This window comes from Echinops telfairi, unplaced genomic scaffold, assembly GCF_000313985.2.
Source record: "Echinops telfairi isolate 266 unplaced genomic scaffold, ASM31398v2 ScPeMD7_7468;HRSCAF=8506_0, whole genome shotgun sequence".
NCBI lineage: Eukaryota > Metazoa > Chordata > Mammalia > Afrosoricida > Tenrecidae > Echinops > Echinops telfairi.
The window spans coordinates 89,285,573-89,301,213 of NW_022111369.1; the positions used below are offsets into that span (position 1 = coordinate 89,285,573).

The 15,641-nt window shown below is 39.2% G+C and overlaps 1 protein-coding gene across 1 annotated transcript in view; it reads right to left on the reverse strand.

Annotated features, from left to right (window-relative positions):
* The window catches only part of PCDH7 (protocadherin 7), a 509,222-nt gene that overhangs the window by 270,617 nt on the left and 222,964 nt on the right, over nucleotides 1-15,641 (reverse strand). Inside the window, exon 3 of the mRNA XM_045284109.1 lies at nucleotides 3,946-4,162. Coding sequence (XP_045140044.1) covers nucleotides 3,946-4,162 — 217 coding nt within the window. The remainder of the gene's footprint in view (nucleotides 1-3,945; nucleotides 4,163-15,641) is intronic.

Consider the following 15,641-nt stretch of genomic DNA (forward strand, 5'->3'; position numbering starts at 1 on the left):
AAATGCATCATCTACTATTAGAACACACATATGCTCCATGGGTTGAGATAACTTCTGCCCTACCTACATTAAGACATATATTCAAATTCCATTCACTATCTTACTAACAGACACACAGGTTTCTCTTTTGGAGAGCAAGATGGAAGAAAGATCAATGTGAACAGAGAATCCCAGACAGATGGATCTGGGCAAGAACTCTGAGTGAATTCATCTTGCGCAGAAGCAGACTCAGAAGAAGTAATTGGCATAGGCAATGTTGAGCTGGGAGCAGAGGCCAAATGGATTGCTGTTCGCATCCGAGCTTATGACTTTCCATATATGATCAAAGCATACATATACAAGGGTGCACTGACCTTGAAAAGATGGGTCTGATGGGGCTTTAAAAAGAATAAGTGAAACACGGCATGAAGATAAGGGCCAGCATATATGCTGGGAGACCCAAAGTGACAATGAAATATGTAAACTATAGTCAAAGAGGTGTAAAAAACGACTTCATAATTTTGAGAAGGGCAAGCTCTTGCATGGTCCATATTTTCCCTCAATGTGTTGCTGCTTTCAAACTGTATGCTACCTTACTTAAATTTTCCATGTGGTCCCTATCTTCTCTGTTTCTGGCCATCCTGAAATGGTTCTTTTTCTACCAAGTGCTACAGGAAGTTCTCATGTCCTCCTTTGGGCATGTTCTATTCACTTCTAATTCTCAAGGTCCTTATAGAGAGAAGATGATGATAGAGGTAGCCTCTCTCAAATTGTGTTGCCACTTTTATGATAAAATATTTAACCTTATGCAAATTAAGACCATGAACTTCATATGATAAAAGAGCTTATTCCATTAAATTTGCTTTGGTGAAATAATAATTGATCACTTTCTCAATCTTAAGCAAAGGACTAGCCTGAAATTATTACCATTATGATGATAATAATAAAGACAAAAAATCCCCCATGTTGACCTTTGTCATGAGTAAAAGTATAATCCATGAAGGTATTTTTAATAACACAAAACACCTGTTATAATATTATTATTATTTTCCAGAGCTGCATGTGATATGCATAACCTATATCTTAAATTATGAAAATAGTGATTTATTGCAGACTATTGGATTCAGGTTGCAAGCAAGTATGATTATACTTACACCCTCTTTTCTTTCTTAGCCTAGCAAAATAACAAAATAGTATTCTTCATTTGATATCAGTGTCAATTGGGCTATAAAACTTGTAATAATGGGAAATTCACGACAGATTCTTAAGGATATTTTGCTTGTTTTGCTAAGTGACAGAAGGCACATTAAGATTTCTGTAATACATAACTGCATTCCACTATTCACTTAAATTTTCCTTGGATTCAGTTTTCCAATGTGATATCTCGAATAAGTTCTTTTCGTCACTAACGCTCCAGCTGATAGTCGCTCTGCCTCATGACCTTGGAATGTTGTCTGCTCCTGCATTGGCACTTGCTGCTAACCTCTGCAACAAGAGTTAATTCCAAATAGTTTCCATGATTTTGTTCTTTCTCATAGGTGAAAATTGAAGGTAAATATTTGAGGCAATACTAATTAAGAGCTAGGACAGCATCCAAAATGGTATTTTCATGAAAAATCCAAATGAAAATCCAATACAAATCCTGATTAAAACCTAACCAAGCAAAACACTGCAGATTACCTGGATTCCAATTAATTGTGACAAATGAATACTTGACAGGTTTCAATGCCAATGCTATTTATGTCAGAATGATCCATTAATATTGAAGCAGAAATTACCAGAATTCAAGCAATACAATTGCACTTTACAGCTAGATGAGTAGTCTGAAACTTAGACCCAATACAACTCGTACTCAAATGTCAACTGCTACATTTAGATCACTCAGAGCGCATCCCACCTCTTTCTGTCATTACCTATAGAGCAGGCCCAGCACAATCACAGTGAGCAGGGAACAAATGGTTATGGAAACCCTGGATTTCAAAAGTGTCAGTCACACATAAAGTCCAGGAAAATCAGTTTCAATATGCTAGTCCTTGCTGTCGACAGGAATTAACGCAGGGCTACAAAGAATCACTGAACACCTTCTTTTGGAAATATCTCTCAGTAAGTTTATTATTTTCTGGACAAGCTCACTGGTTGAACATTTTACATGTTATATGTATGTTTCCTTAAAAGTAATATGTGCTTTTGACATATAACTGTTCTAATTACTCATTATCTTTTACTTATTTTAAAGATACTGAATTCTAATAAATTTGCAAAGCAACAGAAAACAATATTATTTTAAATAGCAAGATCTTACTATAATGCCAATAGTAACAAGGCTTTTCTATTAATGCAACTGGCATCTGAAAAATAAACACTTCATTATGCATTTTATAATAATAATAAGCATTTTTTAAATACAAATAAAATTCTAATTTATCATTCAAAGGTAATTACAAAGCTTAAAAATGCCCCTAAATTAATCCTGCCTACATGACTATTATTTCAGAATTTTAAATACATTTTACATTATTTTGGCCCCAATCATTTCAAGCATACTTGCCTTAATTATATATTCCCCAACATTGAAAGTCATATCAAAATACTTGTACTCATTTTAAAACTTAGTAAAAAAATAAATAAAATCAATTCTTCAAATCTACAACAAGCTCCCATCCATATAAGCACCCAGCACCATACACACAGATAAGCATGCCTTTAAAGCCATCAGGCAAAAATGCGATTTAAATTCTGGGCAGTTAATCAAGGGGAATATCAGTCATCAGACCCTGAAATCACATCTACTCACCTAGACAACAATGTGGAATATTTAACACACGTTAGCTTAGGAATAGTTTCACTTTGGGTCAGTTATGATATACGAAGCTCCAAAGATAGACTTTATTATTCAAAGGTAAATTTCAATTAAAAATCTCAGGCATAATTTCTCCTGATTTCACAAGCTCTACTTGTATATCTTCACTACAGAAATTGGTAGATGAGAAAAAGAAATAAATTTAGAATATCTTATCTCACCTGGATGTTGGGATACTTAGAGATTTCAAATCCGTCCCTAGTTTGCACTGAAGAAGAAACTTGTGTGATTCTATTTCCTCTCAAAAACAACTATACTTCTTATTGTATTTTAAATAATAATAACATTAGTCAGAACTTTATCATTAATTTATTTGAGATTAAAGAGTTCCTCTGAAAATATAAGCGAGTTGTCTTTTGAAATAAATAAACCTGGGAGGTTTTACAAGTGTTATTTAGTTGATATTTAATTTTATAACTTAAAGGGAAATGTATATAAAGTGAATGGCTGTGGAGATTATGAGAATCACTTCACAACCTAATAAGAACACAGAATAATATGACTTGCTGTCTTTCCTTACACAAAAATGAGAAAAAAAAATCATAAACATGAATGAAAGGAAAGTTCTCAGGTATTTACAGTAAACTGTGGAGAAAAAGGAAATAATGCTACCCTTCTTTGACTCCATTTCATTTCTTCCTCAATAAGAATGCTTTTTAAAATGGCCTTCTCGATGCCTTGGGGCAGAAAACATTGTGTGTAATGCCATTTCCTTTCACTAGCACTGGACAATTGCAATTGAAGAAATAGTTGCATGGCCACAAGAAACAGAGGAAAGGAGTAACATATGACCTTTCTCAATTGCTATTGTTTAGGAAGTTGTGTATGAATTTAGCTTCTTTCACAACTACGGATGATTTTATTTGTAAGCAATTTTATTCCTTATGAGTTTTTTTTAATTGATGGTACATGTTTGACGAAGTTAATTTCTATATTTATGTTCCTTTATTTGACATTCCTGCATTTTAGCAAACCTTTATTATTTAAAATAAAGTCATTTTAGTGTCATTGTCAGCTATTTTACTTTGGGTTTCACTGACCTTCAGAGGCTACTGATTATGGCTCTCTAGCGTGATCATGTATGTGGATGTTGTGTTTGCCCCTACCATTTTCCATATGCTCTGCCTCACCAACACTGCCATCCGGCGTGGTCCTTTCATAGTTGTCCTCTGGGAGTGGAAGGGCACCCAGTCTTGGCCCTGATGAACTCTTACTGCTTGGTGTTTCTGACTCCTCCAGCCCGCTGTCATAGCAACTCTGCAGTGACCCCTGATGTGGGTCCTGAGGCTGACTCACAACAGAAAACGTCACTCTACGAAATGGCTGTAAAAGAAAAGATTCTGAATGTCACTAACTTATCAGACTGCAGATTATCTTTCAAAAATACATGAATTACATACATTAAGGTCTACTGACAACTCATTCAATACATAATGGTTAGATATGACAACATCAATTTGGTAAACTACGCATATATATTTTCCGAGGCAATGCTTAGAGCTTACATTTTAATATGGGAAGATTAAACATTTTTTTCTGAAACAAATTAGAAAACAGCAATTCCACTAAAACAAATATTAAGTCTGATTTGTTCCACATATTCGAACTGTTTTTCTTCTTGGCGGCCTTCAACCATCAACCTTTCACAAGTAGGCTAGCTAAAAAGGAAGGGTCAGTGCTTCGGGAAGACAATGCCTACGGAACGAATCCCTCGAAAGGAGCTTGCATTTTAAACACTTTGTGCATTTCATATTTTAAAATTGAGTTTGTTGAACAGAAAACTTAAGCCATGAATGAAACAGCAGTACCTAAGAAAATTTAATGCATTACTAGTTGCTCAGAAGGATTTACTACTTTATTCTAAGAAACATATTTCTATAAACCTTGAAATTATAAGGGTAGAACTGAAATAATAGATAAAAGATCAATTACCTATAGAATAGAAAATAAAAAGGTTAATTGTATGTTGTGATTATGACCAGAGACTAGAAATCGATGTAGCCATCTACTTCTGTAAAGCGTTACATTCTGGGAAACTTGGGAGCCATTCGAATTTATCCTTTGGATTGCTATGAATTGGCCTTGTTTCAGTGGCGGTGGATTGATTGATTTAAATATTCAATTGTAATTGTTCATGGGGTTAGAATTTTTTAAGCCATGTACATCCACTGATATGTATTTTTAAAGTACTATAAACTGGGATCCATTATGCTCACAATTTACTATCCTACTGATGATTAGCTATACGTAGAATTGACAGATTATCACTATCCCAGTGAAGATTCGCTGTACATAGACTTGACAGATTACTTTAGCTTCAAGACAAAATTTAGAACATTTACACTCATTAAAAGAACAAACATACATTTAAGTATGTTAACTGAACATGTTATGAAAACTTGGAAATATTATTTTAAAGTTCTGTAAGATCAAAAGTGCCTATCTGATAGTACTGTTGGAAATTGTTACTAATTTTATAAGCTCTTATAGGAATTTGAAATCCGTATTTGTGAGCACACTGTTAAATTCATAGGTCATACTTTTTTCCAACAATGTATAAAATTAATGTTGCCGGAAAGTGGTGACAATGATAAGAGACCTTTTTGGAAACTCTCGACGTTGAATACTACTGGTACAAATTGCTAAGCTTAATTGAGAACAGCAGTTTTTCAAAGAGTTATTGATGGGAAAACTAAAAAAAGTTGTGGCATTTGCCCAAATTTAGAAAACGTCTTTGCTAAAGGCCAGTACATGTCTCCACACATACTCCGGTTGTTGTTCAAGGAAGATACTTTAAAGGGAAGACAGGATACATTACCCATTACTGGAATTTCTGCTCCAGCAGCCCAGCCATCATATACTTATTTGGAGTGCACGCTCTTTACAAAATCATTTTTTTAAAAAAAACTCATTATTAATCAGGCCCTTAGAACTTCTAAGTGAAATGTAAAGGCCAAATATGTTAATCTCATATTTCTTTCTGCAATGTCTCACTGAATAGGAACTACAAAATACAAATGCAATTAAGAAGTCCTAGTACAAAGAGCACACAAATCACAAGTTATGAGAAATAAAGTCTAAAATCATTCATTCTCATTGCACTGATAATTCCCATAGTTCTTTGCAATATATTATGGTTGTGATATTTTTCTATATATTGAAATCAAAGCAGAAATCATTTTGCATTTACTGTAGTTTTTCCTTATGTGTGTGTATTTTCTTTGTATTATTTTTCCATATATCACTCTCAGTGGACAGCAGATTATCTGTGATTTGCTTTATATCTTTGGCCTCACCTTAAAAATGAGCCCATTCGGAGTCCCTAAACCCACTTTGTTCTGCACATAGAAATACTCAGCAAATACTGCTGATTAATGAAATTCTAAATATAATATTGAATCTTGGTAGGAACACCCACAGTTCTGCAGACATATTATTGCCTCAAGACATAGCAATAGGTTAAAAATAATCATAGGGAGAAAAAAAGAAGATTAAAGACTGTTCTTAATTCTGTTTTATTGACAAACTAATCTTTCCAGATCAGCTTTCATAAGTTCCAAATGAATACATTAATTATACTAATAAATAGACAAAAGAGAAAATAGGTGGTAGGAGAAATAGCATTCAATTTTGTTAAAAGTAGACAGCAAGGCATCATTTGAGTGGAGATAGTAATCATAGAATCTGAGCTTCAATGATGGTTCCCTAACTAAGCAATGATAGGAAAGCAGGGAGACAGGTAATAGGTTGTGGTTATTTTTTTAATCTTAAAATTTTAACAATGATTCCTCCATAAGACAGTCTATAATAACTGCCACAGGAAACTATGCATTTTATATTCTTGACTTCCTACTCTATTTTGACTGTGACTATTTGAACCTCATATGACATGGAATGGTAGAGGAATACCATTATAACTGAAAAATAATATGTATTTACATATTTACAAGGGCTTCGAGCTTTGGTGTTCTGGAAGTCTTGTTGCTGATGCCAGGTGCCATTGAGTCCGTTCAGACCCATAGCAACATTCCTCAAACAGAAGGAAACATTGGCAGGGCCTGTGCCATCCCACGTGTGTTCCTATGCTTGAGATCACTGTAGCAGTCACGGTGTCAGTCCATATGGCCCTTCCTCTCCTGCTCTGCCCTTCCGCTTTGCCAAGAATGTTGTCTTTCTCCAGGGACTGGTCTTTCCTGACAACATGCCCAAAGTATGTAAGATGATGTGTTAGCATGCAGGCCTCTAAGGAACACTCTGGCCCCGCCTCTTCCAAGACAGATAGGTGTATCCTTTTAGCATCCATGGTACTCTCAATATTCTTCCAGATCCAAAATTCAAATCCATGGATTCTTCTTTCTTAGGTCTTCTTCAGTCAAGGTCCAACTGCCACATGCACGTGAGGCAAATGAAAATACCCTGGCTTGGGGCCGATGCCTTCATCCTCAAAGTAGCACACTTGCTTCTCAGGACTCTAAAGAGTTCTTATGCTGCGAATCTGGGGTTAGCCTCAAAGAAATGCCACAAGTGGATGCTTTAACTAACAGAAATTTATTCTTGCAACAATTTGGGATGCTAGAAGTTCAAATGCAGGGCATCAGTTACAGTGGAAGGCTTTCTCTGTGTCAGCGCTGGAGGGAGGGGCTCGTCTCCTTTCAACATCTATGAACACAGCATGCCTGGCAGAGCAAGCTTCCATTGGTCTAGGGCGTTCTCAGTGCAGAGACCCCGGTTCCAAAGAATGAGTGCCACTTCCGACTGCTCTTTGTTGTTGGGTATCAGCCCCTTCTCTGCTTGCTTTTCTCTCCTTTCATCTCTTGTCAGATAAATGGTGAAACAGGCCAACCCGGGAAACCCCTCTTACATCAGATCAGGACAGTGATCTGGTTAAGGGCGTTGCATCTCCCTGTAATCACCTGATAAATGACTGTCTGATGAGATCAACTCACATCATAGGGGATGATTGCATCATCACATAGCTGCCAAACCACTGGGAATCGTGGCCCAGCCAAATTTTCACACATCTTTGTGGGATATAGTCAATCCATGATACTTAGCTTCATGAATATTTACCCTTTTTTTAAGACAAAATTCTCAATAAAAATCCAAAATAAAGAGAATCAAAGAATGGATTATAAAACACTTCCCACTAGCATTTTAATGCACCGTTAAAAACTATTCCATTATCTTTCTACCTTATAATAGCAGCAATATATTATCTTTTAAATCTTTTTATAATTTTAGATAAATACCATTTTCATGGCAAAATACATAATTTGGCTATATAAAAAAAATTGCTACCAAATTCCGAACTCTGAAGAAATATCCAGGAGGTTCAAGAGTAATGTTTTAATGACAATAATAAACTGGAAGTAAACAGATGTCGAAAGAGATAGACAAAGAAAGAAATAACCAAAAATTATTTATGTCTTCCTACTCCTTTGGGTTGGATCCACTGAAAGGTGGTTAGGTTTAATAGCAGGGCCATGACTCTCCGTTCATGAGAATTCATACTACGGTATTTAGAAAGACCAGAAAGATCAGCCTACGCAGAAAAGGAAAGTTATGTGTTTCAACTACGTGGCAGCGAAAATGGATTAGCATTACAGACTTGACTGGTAGTCTCTTAATGACTAAAACTCTGAAGTAGATTAGTGTAAGTGGTCATTCTGAAATCTAAATACAATTGAGACTCTCCCAAAGGACGTTGGAAAAGGAGAGAGAATGCCAGACACAAGTTGAAAACAAATTAATCGGAGTTCAGGCAAGGCCCAGATGTGAATCCTGTCTAAAATCGGCTCAGGTGACTAAGGGAAGAGAGGAGTCGGAATCCCATAGGAATGACAGGTAGCTAGATAGGGCCGAAGAGGGTAATGCCCGACAGGATGCCTGCTCCACACGAAAATCAGCGGGCGCTGCTACACTGAAGGTGTTGGAAAGAAATCAGGCACACTAATTAGACGCCGATGGGAAAATACAGGACAGAGCATGCACAAAGGCCACTTAGGAGCAGGTGAAGCTAAACCTGACCACAACCTAGACCCATGACATCACCTAGGGGTGCTTAAACTCAGCCAATAAAATCAGCCAATACCCTCCACCTTGCCTTCAGAGCCAGAAGGGACAGGAGGGGATAAATACCAGACTGAGGGCAAGCCACCCCTCTAGTGCCCTTGCTCTCTTACAGGTCACAGGCTGAGATTTCTCCCATTGCTTGCGCAGGTGCCTGTGTGCCCTCTGGGGCCTGCACGCTCACGGTATTTCGTTTTCTGGGTTCAGGCACCCTTGGCTCTGTGGACTCTTTCACATCCCCTGAAGCGGCTCTTTGCAGTCTCAAACTTCCCAGGGCCCCCGCCATGCGGCCTGGCCCACTTTCCAGAGTGTCATACCGGAAACTCCCCTTCCCTCATAAAATGTCTTTGGATTTGCAAAAGTGCTGCTGCCGCATGAATTCTCTAGGCGATGAGACACAAAAACCGAGGTAAACCACCCCGGAAACGTGACAGTTAGGAGGTACATATGGAAGGTTTCTGTGAACATTTTGAATTTTTTAATTCATTTATATTTTAATCTTTCTTCCTTCGTATTGCTTTCAAGATGGGGCGGGAGTTAGGGATATAGATAGGGAAGAAGGTTTATTTTAAGATAGAACAAACCAAAAGAGAGGTCCTGATGGCATAGTGGTGAAGTACTAGTTGTTGACTAATAAGCCACTAATGTCCCACAAGTTATTCTGAAGGAGAAAGAAGGAGGAAGCTGTTTTCATAAGATGGAATGTCTTAGAATCTCCATGTGGCGAGTTTACTCTGTCCTATACAGTAGCTGTAAGCGGACAGCAGGAGGTTACAGCATAAGATGTAGGGGAAAAATCTGGGAGGAGAATGAAAAACTATCAGCATAAACAAGCAAACCTACTAGAACAATGAGACAAATGAAATCCAAAGTAAGAATCCGAGGGCAAGGCCGAAAGTAAAATACACTGAGAAGTCTTACGTCCGGGTGTGCGTGTGTGCGCATGTGTTTAATAAGAAATTTTTAAAAGAATATTAGGAATAATCGAAAGAGGAAATGACTCTCCCCAGCCACCCAATATATTCTGTGTGTGACCTCAGATAAGTTAGCTGACCTTTGGTCCCTGTGCCTTAGGCTCAGGGTCTGTAGAATGGAGATAATAAAACCTGCCCCTGACTAACGTAAACTCTCTGGGAATTAATGAGCTAGTTTATACAAAAGAGCCTTAAGCTCCCTCAAAGTCATATACTATAAAAGGCATGCTACCTTAGGCCACTGCTATATAACTAGAGCTAGCTCTCATTATACTCTAGGATTATTTTTAAAGAAAATATGGAGCTGGCCAATTTCAAAATAGGATTAAAAAAATCCATGTGAAAGGTACACTGGTACAGATAGGAACTGAAAATACTGGGAATCCAGGGCGGATGAGCCCTATAGGACCAGTGGTGTGAGTGGCAAAACAGGGAGGGTAAAGGGAGAATGGGTAGGAAAGAGGGAACCGATTACATGGAACTGTGTGTGACCTCCTCCCTGGGGGACAGACAACTGAAAAGTGGGTGAAAGGAGACGTCGGACAGGGCAAGATATGACAAAATACCCATTTATAAACTATCAAGGGCTCATGCGGGAGAGGGGAGCGGAGAGGGAGGGGAAAAATGAGGACCTAATGTCGGGGGTTTGAGTGGAGAGAAAATGTTTTGAGAAACGATGTACAAATGCGCTTTACACAATTGATGTGTGTATGGATTGGGATGACAGTTGTATGAGCCCCTAATAAAATGTTAAAAAAAAAAATCCATGTGAAATCCCAGACCTAATTATATCATTAATGCATTAATTTTACTCTATGGATGTAGGTTATTTGGAAAGCAATCCTGTAAGGGGCTGTGGAAGGGTCCACAAAGTTGCCTGAAAAACATCCATGACCTTGTCATTCCATTCTTCCAGGAGAACTTCGGGAAGCCTTTTACATATGAGAAAACCCACAGTTTTCAAAAGCCATTTTGAACCTAGCTATTTTTATATTATGAATATATCTGCATTTCAATTATTTCACAAATGTTCTTTATTGTTCTGTCCCTGTGAGCACACACCTGAGACTCCTGCTTGAGGACCACCCGCTATGCACAGACCTGCACTCGGATATTTGAGAGATCGCAACAAACAAACAAAAAGGCCAACCTCAGCCCAGCCGTGCAGTCCCTGGGCAGCGGATGTCATTTCATCTTTCCTCCACCACCCAGTTGATGGAAACACATCAGATTGGGCCAGGTTTTAAAATGCCATACATATGACACATAGCTCGGCCTTTCTTACTTCATTTAATTACTTGTTTTCTGGAAGCCTACATGTCTTATCACGATTAGGCATTGGTGTGAACATGTTGTTGTCATGTTGTGAAAGCCCAGGGGACAGTCCTTGCCCTCCTCTTAGGAAGTGTAGGTGAGTTCAAGGTGAGGAATGTATGACTGCTGTGTCACTTCCACATATAATTAACTTATGACTTCAAAGGGTGAACCATGCAAACAAGGTTTTCTTAGGTTGACCGCTATGGTGTGTGTAATGGAAAATGCTCCACACATTCATGCTTCTCATGAGGAAATTTAATATAGAGGGGGTTTTGTTTGTTTGCTTGCTTGCTTTCTCTGAAAAATGCGAACAAACCTTAACACCGTCATTCTGGTGAACTAGAGAGCTGGGCCGAGAAAACCGGCCTGCATGTGGAGAGAAGATACCAGTACTGGCACCACTGGGCGAAGGCTTGTTTTCTTATGATGCTGATACTAGAGGTAGGCTTTTATAAAGGGACAATTTAGTGGATTTTTGATTCGATATATTTTCCCTGATCATATAAATTAACCATCAATCACCTTCAATCTAGGCAGGCTGTCAGCATTAGAGGTCATGCAGGAATTTATCAGAGTTCTATGTTAACTCAGACACAGACCGGCCCCCATAGACTAGCCTGATCTCACTCAGAGAGGTCAAGGGTGATTAGTTCCATGCATTTCCAATTCATCGGAGGAATGCAGCAAATTTCTAAAAAGAATTTTTTTCTTGAAATATCTAGAAAGCTGAAGGGAAATTATTGTACAAATATGATAACTGATTTATTTTTATTTATCTCTGAAATTCATTAAAAATTTTAGATGATATATTAGAGAACCACATAAGCAACTCTCTTCTTTCTTAAAGTACCGTTATATTAGCATGTACCATTTAGCGCCTGGACAGTTGAGGGCATTAATTTGGAGAAGAGCATGAATACTCTCTCCTGTTTTCAGAATACAAGCATTACCAGATAGAAACAGTATTTCCAGGTGCTACCTCTTAAACATATTTGTCATCAAATCGATCCATGCTTTGTGAGAAAAGCAAGAGAACATAAGTGAATATTGAAAAATATTAATAAAACATACATTTTTACTCTTCTTAATTGTTTTTGTTAGGTGCCCTCAGGTCAGTTCCGGCTCACAGGGACCCTGTGTACAACGAACTGAAACACCGGCCGATCCTGCACCATCTTCACACTTGTTCTCATGTCCGAGCCCACTGTTCCAACTATGGTGCCAGTCTATCTTGTTGACGGCCTTCCTCTTTTTTGCAGCCCTTCTACTTTACCAAGCATAATGTCCTTTTCCAGGGACTGGTCTCTCCTGATACCAGGTCCAAAGTACAAGAGACCTGTTCCATGAATTAAAAGTAGCCATCACAATGTGCAGACAATTACTCCCACTCCTCACTTACAAATATGGTTAGGTGGCAAGGGCTAGGTTATTATGCAAATCCAGCTTTATGCAGAGAGCAAAGACGTGATCCCACAGGCCTGCAGGCCAGCTGCTGAACTCAAGGCACCAGTTGGTCCCTGGGGGCAGAGGATAACACACTGGGAGTTGCTGCTGTGCTCATGTCCCCGAGTCCCCATTCCTACAGCCTCCCCTCCGCAGCCCCAGCCACCTGTTGCCATCAGGCAGGACAGGGAGGACCACACAGAATGGAACTGCGTGCTGCTGGTCTTACAGGGCTCAGATTTTGAGGCCCACAACCTGGAGACGAGCAGCTGCTCAGAAAAGGAACTCAGCCACCACGCATGGATGAGGAGGAGGCCTTCCGCTGCAAGCTGCAGGGCCAGGAGTGCCCAAGGTAACTTCCTGCTGCAAGACTTAGTCCCCCAAGTGTGCTTGAAGAGAGGGGAGCAAGCAGCAGCAGCAGAAAATCCCCCTGCCTCAACCTCCCTCTGGGCCACCTAGTCCCTGAAGGCCCCTTCTCAGACAGTCACTTCGTTCACACTGAGAGTTGCAGTGGCAACTACAGCTGGGGAATGGGGTGCTGACAGAGGGAGGAGAGGGAAATGGACCAGCAAGGGGTCTTCAAGAGAGCCGGCTGCTTCCACTCCAAGCCCAAGAGGCACGCGCGGTGGGACAGAAGAGGAAATGAGGATGAAACCTGGGTTGATTCATGAACTATTCACACAACATTTTCTTTTACTAGTATTAAAGAATCCTAGGTAAGAGGATTGTTGATCAGTAAGGAGCAGGTGTATTCTGTCCTATAACCCGACCCATTTAAAAATATTTCATTTCCACCCACATTGGCAAAATAGTCTACAGAAGATGAATAGTTGCTTTCTTTGATAGAGCAGGGCTCAGTTGTAGAAAAGAGGGAAAGTAGTTAGACTTTAGGAATGTCATCATATGCAGTACTTAACAATACAAGAGAAAATACAGCAGCAGATAAGAGAGCAGATACTCCCCCCTTTGAAGTTCCTTTCCTATAACCACAGACTATGCCTTGATGGGGGTTTTATTGGCAAGAGGATAGGACCCTAAGGATGCTGGCTATTGGAAATAACCTCAGGTTAAATCTCCTTCCCTATTGAATACTACTCTGTCTCACAGACAACTTTATTGGGAACTTTAAATCTGCACCTTCCCTTTTAGCTTCACTAGTTTCTCCATAAATCGTCTCCTTATCTGGAACTCACAGACAGCTGTCTCCGTCACATCAATTATTTCTGAATGGGCTGAAAAGTCTTTTTATTTTTTTCAATTCACTTAGTTATGTCCATCAAACAGACTCCTAATGACTCTCTTCGTCAGTCATAAAGCAGTGAAACAGTCATGGGGCAGAACACTGTGCATTCTAAGGAGCACTGCATTTTATTTTTAAAGAGGAGCTCTCTTAGGCAGTGGAATTTGCCTCGGAAATGAACAGGCCCTTAATTAATCTGCAAACATTCTCCGCCAGTGTCCATGGTTGTTGAGCAAACATAGCTGGGATTCCATCGCGCATCAGCTACACTATATCTGGCGGAAGCTTCAAACAAACTGTAATCAAGATTTTAAGCCATTTAGGGGAAGCTTTCTTTGCTAACATCTCAAGATCTCTCCATACTTCAAACGGCTTTTTGCTTCCTTTCAAGTCATTGGAAGATGAAAGGCCATTAAAAAGGAACATGTTGAGATTCGTGAATCCCTTTGGAGAAGAAGAGGTGGAAGGACTGCCTTCGTGTATGTGGCCTGGCGTGCAATTACATGGTTAACATGACTGTTTCAATCTGTGCTTAGAAGAAGTCCAAGTGGCAGAGTGGCTTAGGCATTGAGCTGCTAGCGACAAGGTCATAGATGGAACCCACCAAGCGCTCTGTGGGAGAGAGATGAGGCTGTTGACCCAGTAGAGAGTTCAAGTTGTATTCTCTTCTACAGGATCAAAGTGAAACCCCAATCACTGCCATAGGGTCGACACAAAATCCTAGTGGTTCCATTGGACATGCTGGACATGCTCCACATGAGTTTCCAAGACAGGCACTGGGGGAGTGGAAAGCCCCATTTTTCTCCTGAGGAGAGGCTGGTGGTTTGAACTGCTCACCTTGTGGTTAGTCCACCGGGTAACCACCATTCCACCAGGGCTCCTCTCTATGAGTCAGAATTGACTGATGACAGTGAGCTCGCGTTTTGGATGCGCCACAGAGACTAAGAGCGCATGCAATTGATACCTTATGACATTCATGCCACTAGCTCATGACTAAACAATGAAATAAAACTTAATATTTACCTATGAAATTTATTTCGAATGTCTAATGTGCACCATGCAGTCTGATAAATAGTGAAGGAAATGAATTTGTTTATTATTTTATGTTATTAAATTTTTCAATACATATGATTATCAGGTTGCTTTTATAATAACCTTAAACAGGTAGGAATTGTTACCACACCCATTTTGCAGATAAAGGTAATGTGATCTAGTGAAATTACATGACATGATGATGAAGAATGACTAATGGAGTTCGTGGGCACATATATAAAACCTACATACAAAACATGTAGGTTTCATTGTAGATATTTTATCAATAAAATGAGATAAATTAAAATCTAGTACATTGGGTTCATCAGAGATTTAATTGAAATAGTATTTGTTTTACCAGCATCACCATGTCATTCTGGCTGACCTTTAGGTGAATATTATTATGAATATGGGACGATGATATTGTGGGTTATGTATTGGGCTGCTAACCTTGAGGTTAATGGTTCCAAGTCACCTGCTGCTCTAGGGGAGAAAGATGAGGCTTTCTAGTCCAGTAAAGAATTACAGTCTCAGAATGCATAGGGGCAGTTCTATCCCATTCGATGGGGTCATGATATTTGGGCGGGGGAGGGGAGGAAGCATTTAGGAACTAGAGGAAAGTTGTATTTTTCATCGTTGCTGCATCGCACCCTGTCTGGCTCGTCTCCTCCCCGAGACCCCTCTGCAAGGGGATCTCCAGTGGCCTACTAATGGGCTTTGGGTCTCC